General features: G+C 50.8%; 1 protein-coding gene across 1 annotated transcript; it reads right to left on the bottom strand.

The window, feature by feature from the left end:
* Positions 1–239: 239 nt before the first annotated feature.
* Positions 240–5,204, bottom strand: RPL19 (ribosomal protein L19). Its single transcript, XM_065422499.1, has 6 exons — positions 5,130–5,204; positions 3,676–3,782; positions 2,666–2,788; positions 2,311–2,431; positions 1,641–1,751; positions 240–436 (listed from the first exon to the last, which is right to left on the bottom strand). The coding sequence occupies exons 1-6, from the start codon at positions 5,132–5,134 to the stop codon at positions 313–315; spliced, it is 591 nt and encodes a 196-aa protein (XP_065278571.1). The 5' UTR covers positions 5,135–5,204; the 3' UTR covers positions 240–312.
* Between the last annotated feature and the right edge of the window lie 1,889 nt (positions 5,205–7,093).

A 7,093-nucleotide genomic window follows, 5' to 3' on the forward strand; every position in this document is an offset into this window, starting at 1 on the left:
AACCCAGGAAGGAGTCGCTGTACTGACTAGATGCACCGCATAGCCTTGAAAAGTTAAGCATGCTGCCTCCCAACACTTTCAGTGCAAATTATGAGCAACCTGTCTCTAGACCTGTATGATAGAAAGTTTGCATTAGAAGTTTTACTGTATTGCAAGAGGCACTTATACCCAGATGGCAAAAGCAACTCAGCACCCTGGAACCCTCAACTAGGAAAGGAAGTTAGACATAGGCCAAAGACTAGGTTTGGATGTGGAACATTTATTAATACCCTTTGATGGAGAGCACTATGTACACAGAACAGCCACAGAAGTTTACTTCTTGGTTTCCTCCTCCTTGGAGAGAGTCTTGATGATCTCTTCCTTCTTGGCTTGCAGACGTTCTTCACGGCGCTTGCGGGCTTCCTTGGTCTTGGACCTGCGAGCTTCGGCCTGGTCACTGAAGATGAAAATAGGTTTCATGAACACACAGGGCGTCAGCCTCCAGCAGCCCAGATAAACTCACGCAGCTTTTACCTGGGCATCACCCCCCACCTCTGACTATTTTTCTCCAGCCTTAGGAAGCCATTGTAGAGAGGAGGTGTGAACACGCATTTCACAAATGCCTCGTGCGCCATCATAGCTGCTGTTTACCAGGTTACGACGCCCGCACACCTCCCCACTAGCGCTTTTCAATGCAACAGTCTTAAGTGCAATTCAATGTCTTGTTCAGTGACACCCCACTGACCTATTGAGTAATATATGCAGGCATCAATGGGATCTACCCTTGGCCAGGATTGGGACTAAACAGGTCCTTGGCCCAAACGACAGCACAAGAGCATGCTGCTGTCTTTACTCCATCTCCAAGGACACCACACAGCAAACTTGTTTGTTAGAGAGTGCCCTTGAGATCTTGACAAAACTGATCAGTCCAGTGACTGAAGGTAGAAAGGGAAAACAATGCATGATCTGCCAGAACCCATTTGTCCTTCAATTGTCTTAACTTTGCCCCTTCAATGGCAAGGTCTTTGGACAACATTCAGCAGGGGAACTGGCCCATCCCCTGAAGATGTGTGTTATTTCCTGGGTGTTTATGTCACGCAGAAGGGCAAAGCTTGTTTAAAGGGGGCATTCAAGTCATACTTGGATTTATTTACACCATTAAAACCAAGCCATTAATATCCAGATCATTTGTCAACATTTATGAAGTATTATTTTGTATTCCACTCAGTCTTAGGCCTTGTCTACACTAGAAAGTTTTGCTGCTCTAACCATACTGGTATGGTAGAACCCACCTAATGTGAATGCACTTATACTGATATACGAGAGCTTATACTGTTCTAGTTTATGACAGTCTGCACCCATACCAAACCTTAAACCAGTATATGAGTAAATAATCACAGCCCTAATTGACAGAGCTATTGCAGCATAACTATGACCAGGCTTGGATAGTGAAGAGATGCTAGCGAACTTCATTTATTTCTAGTCAGTTTCACTTGACAGGCTGCCACAATAAGAGAACCAATGTCTTTGTAACCCAAGTGCTGAAAGCTCATGGAGTCACTTGAACGGATACTGAGCACTATCAGAAGCTCACGTGTGCAAAACTTAAGCCTTGGGCCTGTACTAAGCTCTCAGAATCGCTTTAATAATCAAACACTTACGCCAGGAGCTTCTTGCGAGCCTTGTCTGCCTTGAGTTTGTGAATGTGCTCCATCAGAATCCGCTTGTTCTTGAACACGTTACCCTTGACCTTCAGATACAGACTGTGATACCTAACGAAAGGGAAGGGACAGGGTGAGGTGAGAGCTCCCTGTGGTGCAGGACGCAACGCTCATTTCTTTGATGGCACAAAAGAGGAAATACGAACTGTGCGGCTTCCAAGACACCTTGAGTGACTCTAGATAAACAGCAGTTATGCCTTCTCTGCAGTGGACCACATAGTGACCTGTGTGTCCCAGAGTTTGAAAATGAATTTAACCATCGTGCAGCAGCTTAATCTACCACCACACATGACTCCCTTGTCCTGCCCTCCAATTTCAGCAGAGGAGCTAGTCCTGAGAAGCACTAACTAACACCAAGATCCTTCTGTAGCAGCTTTCCCGTGCCCTTATCCACTGCAAGGGATTTATCATTTACATAAAAGATGTGTTTAATCTCTCTTGGCTTTCCACTTTGGCATCTGTGGGTTCAGGTCCAAGTTTATAGAGCCTGCTGCAACAGCCTTGCGCAGCAGAGGCTGGTTTATCCAGGCAGATGGTGACCCTGTTCCCCACCCAGACACCCACCACCAAAGGAGAAGCAGGGCAGGATTCATTTGGCTCTCAGACTTACATATGGCGGTCGATCTTCTTGGACTCCCTGTATCTGCGAAGCAGACGTCTCAGAATTCTCATTCTCCTCATCCAGGTCACCTTCTCGGGCATACGAGCATTGGCTGTACCCTTCCTCTTACCTGGAGACAAAGAGAAAGGTGTTACAGAGCTAGGACACAGCTAGTTACCAGTAAGCATCCTTGCCAGTGCGCTTAACACCTCAAAATCCAAGGAGTATGATTAACAACCCAGCTGCATTACAAGGCCCCTCCTTGGTACATAGGACTGTCTATAAATCCACCCTCAGCAAAGGTCTCTAGAAGTTGACAGATGTTTAACCCCAGTTATCTAGAGTGAAGCCAGCCATCACTTACCGATGCCCATATGCCTGCCCTTTCGGCGGGCCAAGGTGTTTTTCCTGCATCGGGCACGGGAGTGAACAGTCACAGGCTTGCGGATTATCAAACCATCTTTGATCAGTTTCCTGATCTGCTGACCTGGAAATCAGAAGAGATGTTCCATGTTGAAGACATCAAATGGAACAGAAAATGGACAGTATGAGCAAGGCGAGAGTCCAACACCAACAAATTTTCCTTTTCAAAAGGAGTTTTCAGGATGGATTACAAAGTCTAAGCCTAAAGGAATTTAAGAAGATTTTGACCTTCTTTACAGAGGTCCCTTAAGTAAGTTTGTTTTCCTCAAGCAGTCCTGTTGCAGTCCACCACAGGCCTACATGGGAAACATTCTCCCAATCACTGTTTATTCCATTCAGGTCCACACTGCAAACTTTATAAAGATGTCCTTTGGGTCCAGCTTCTGCCTCCATTCTACCTGCTGGATCTGCTAGCTCAGTTAACACAAAAGGAAGCCTAGTCCACGAGAAGGGACAAACTGTCTATTTTTCAGTACTTGTAGTGAACTCATGTTTTTCTGCTCTTCTCATTTTTCAATCATGCATCTCATCTGTTCACCCTTAGATATCCCTGTGGTTGGTGTTTGACTAGAAACTTGTAACTCCTGTCCCCCCAAAGAACATCCACACTAGTCATCACATTCTTGTGTGAATTCTTTCAGTGTGGATTTAGCAGAATTCTAGAATTTGGTCATTTACTGCTTCCAGTTATCAAGGGAAGGCAATTGCTATATGCTTGTAAATCAGCAAAACCTTTAAATAAACTTGAATATAAAAAAGCCTGTGGAGAAGGCAACTCGGTTTAGCTACTATTAAATTAACCTTTCTACTACCAAGCCTGTAACAAAGACAAATTGAGATCACTGCATCTTCTGCAATATTCAATAATTAGCTAGGCCCACAAATCATACCAGAAGATAGCACTAGCACTGAATTGCCCAGTGCCCATGTGGAAGAGAAATGGTTACTTACGAGAATTAGCATTGGCAATCTCATTGGTCTCATTAGGATCCAACCAAACTTTCTTCTTGCCACAGCGCAAGACGCTGGAGGCCAGCCTCTTCTGGAGCCTGAGCATACTGAACAAACCAACACACATGGCTTAGAACAGGCAGCCCCCAGTTTAGTACAATGGCAAATCACAACATTTTTCACTGTTCCTGGAATGCTCAAAATGCAGTCTAGCTTTATTTAAATGTATAAAGGGCCTTTCATGGCAGAGATTACAAAGCCTAATGCAAGTTAATTACATATGGCACTGCGGAAATGTCATCACCTCTGAAGTGAAAGGCAGCAATCACATGGAAATCTGGCATGTGGCAAAACAGTGTGAGTGGAGAAATTGTGGCCAGTGACGTTGACCAGATTAAACTCTTATTAAGGAGGTTTTCATTTGTGGCAAAAGCTCAGCACCGAAGGTGGCGGGTGACGGGTGACGCATTAAACAGAAGATGGGATGAAGTTTCAGTGATTCTGGGTGCCTCGCTGGAGCTGAGCACCCACCACTTACGGTGCCTCACGCTGGCCACCCAAAAAATCACCGGCCACTGTGGAAGTGAGGCCCAGCTCTCAAGTGCGGGGCCCAGCAGACGTGTGCTCCCTTTGCACCTACCCCAGGCGCGGCTGGGTTCCAGACAGCGGGATCCCCGTGGGGTGGGAACATCGGGGAGATCCAGTAGAGCGGGGACTTTACTGGGACGCCATATAGATCAGCCAGCCACCCCCCCACCTGTGTCCAGCGCGCGCGCGCGCCCCCCCGCTCCATTCCAAGCCCCCCTCCGCCCCCAGCGCGCGCCCCCCGCTCCATTTCAAGCCCCCCTCCGCCCCCAGCGCGCGCGCCCCCCCGCTCCATTCCAAGCCCCCCTCCGCCCCCAGCGCGCGCGCCCCCCCGCTCCATTCCAAGCCCCCCTCCGCCCCAGCGCGCGCGCGCCCCCCGCTCCATTCCAAGCCCCCCTCCGCCCCCAGCGCGCGCGCGCCCCCCGCTCCATTCCAAGCCCCCCTCCGCCCCCAGCGCGCGCGCGCCCCCCGCTCCATTCCAAGCCCCCCTCCGCCCCCAGCGCGCGCGCCCCCCCGCTCCATTCCAAGCCCCCCTCCGCCCCCAGCGCGCGCGCCCCCCCGCTCCCAGCGCGCGCCCCCCCCCGCTCCATTCCAGCCCCCCGCCCCTAATCGCCCCGCTGCCATAGCCCGGGTCCGGGCTGAGGGGGCAAGAGACGCTCCCGGATGGGGGCAGCGGCTCCTCTCAGCTAGGCCCGGCCCCAGGCCGAGGCCCACCCGCAGGCCCGGCGCCGGCCGCTCTCCTGAGGGGAGGCCCAACGTCCCCAGCGCCCACCCCCCTCCGGTCCCGTGTCCCTTCAGGAGCCCGGGCGGCCCCTCCGGGCAGAACCCAGCCCGCGACTGGGCCCGCGCCGGGCCTGCGCCCCGCTCACCTCATGGCGGCGGCGGCCCCAGCGCTGAAAGGAAAGGAGGCCAGCAGTGCCGGCCGCTCCCACTATCGGCGCGGGGGGTGGGTGGGACGTACCATTCCACCCCCTCCGCTCACAGCGCCTCCCCTCCCCTCCGATCCCGGCTCGCTCCACTCCGGAACGGGGAAGCGCGGAAGAAGGGGACAGAACCCGGTTCCGAGGGAGAAAGTGCGAACGGAACCGGGAGTCTGAAACATATCTCTCCACCCCCCGCGTCTGGGAATGGTATGGTCCGGGGTACAGCGGCGCCTGCGCAATGATCACGTGGGAGCGTTGCCCGGACTAGCCCGGCAGAGGCTGCGCCTGCGCAACGGAGGGGAGCTGTTCAGTGTACCACGTGGAAAGGGGGGGGGCTGATGCTGTCTTTTTGCGGTCTGGGGAGGGCTGAACGCATGGAGGAGAGTAAGGGCAGGCGTGGGGTAGTAGGTGCTGGCTTAATGGGGACCGTAGGGGGTAAGTAAGCTAGGGGTCTTGGGGCAGATCAGGGTTGGGGGGCAGTCATGGGGTAAGAGCTGAGTTCATGGGATCAATGTGGGAGTCCTGGGGCAGGCTTGGGGGTTACAGTGGATCACAAATTGAATATGAGTCAACAACCTAACGAGCTGGGGAAAAGGCCAGTATCCTTCTGGGTTGTATTAACACAAATGTCCTGTGTAAGTCCTGGGCGGTCATTGTCCCACTCTGCTTGGCACTGGGGAGGCCTCAGCTGGAGTACAGTACTGTGTCCCATTCTGGGCACCACGCTTTAGGAAAGATGAGGACAAATTGGACTGAGTCCCAAGAAGAGCAACAAAAATGTTCAAAGGTTTAGAAACACTGACCTATGGAGGAAGGTTAAAAAAATTGGGTATATTAGTCTTGGGTTTTTTTCATATATTAATCATTGGAGGTTTTTAAGAACAGGTTGGACAAACACCTGTAAGTGTAAAGGATACTGTAGGTTCACTTTGTCCTGCCTTAGTGCAGGGGGTTGGATTTGATCACCTCTTGTGGTCCCTTCCAGCCCTACATTTCTGATTCTATGCTAGGCTGGAGGCTAGCTATGTGAGACTGGAAGTTAGCCATGGGGTAGGAGGTAGGTTAATGGGGGACAGTAGAGAAGTTATGGGATAAGGTGTGTTATGCTGGGGGCCTGGGCCAGGTCAGGTGTGGGGGTAGCTATGGGATAGGCTATGCCAGGTTAAAGGCCAGCCATGAAACAGGAACCAAAGCTATGAGGCAGGCCATGATCACAGTTTTGCAGGTAGCCATGGGGCCTGTACATGCTTGTCCTTGAACTGTAGATGGTCACCACTAACCCAAACTCATACAGTGAATCAATGGTAGACCTAGGAATGGCCCCCAGGAGTCCTGACTCCCAATCGCCTCTTATCCCTGCCTCCTGGCACTTTGCAAACATGAATTAATCCTCACAGGCCCAATGTGAGATTGGTAAGTATCAGTGTCACCGTTGATCAGCTAGGGAAACTGAGGCACAATGGGGCCTAACTCCCCTCTCATGCCATGTCAATCAGGAGCATCTCCATGAAAAAAGGGGTAATGTAAAACCAGAGTCAGTGAGGTCAGATTCAGGACCAGAGAGAGTCACTGATTTACCCCATGTCCAAGAAAGTCTGATCCAGAAAGGGGCTGAAATCTGTGTGAATTTGGGCTGTTCAGAACTCCAGGATCTTGGAACAAGAGGAGAGACTAGCAAAAATATAAATGTATAAATGGTCCTGTTTCTTTAAAATATAACTGATGCTCCACTTTGAAAGTGATACAAACTCCACTCAAGCAAAAATGACACTTTTTTTTTTTAAATAAATGAGACGTTAAAAAGCATCCAAATCCACACTTTTTGCAGCGTTAAGGCATATTTCCTCCTTTGAAAGTCGTGTCTGAAAATTGCAATTGGCTAGAAAATCAGACCAAAAACCAAGGCTGCT

This window comes from Emys orbicularis, chromosome 25 (assembly GCF_028017835.1).
Source record: "Emys orbicularis isolate rEmyOrb1 chromosome 25, rEmyOrb1.hap1, whole genome shotgun sequence".
NCBI lineage: Eukaryota > Metazoa > Chordata > Testudines > Emydidae > Emys > Emys orbicularis.

Excerpts from the sequence above, each read along its gene's own strand:
- RPL19 (XM_065422499.1), bottom strand. Across the intron at positions 2,432-2,665 it reads GGGCAGGCATATGGGCATCG|GTAAGAGGAAGGGTACAGCC; the intron begins GTAAGTGATGGC and ends CTTTGTCTCCAG. Across the intron at positions 1,752-2,310 it reads AAGAAGATCGACCGCCATAT|GTATCACAGTCTGTATCTGA; the intron begins GTAAGTCTGAGA and ends CCCTTTCGTTAG.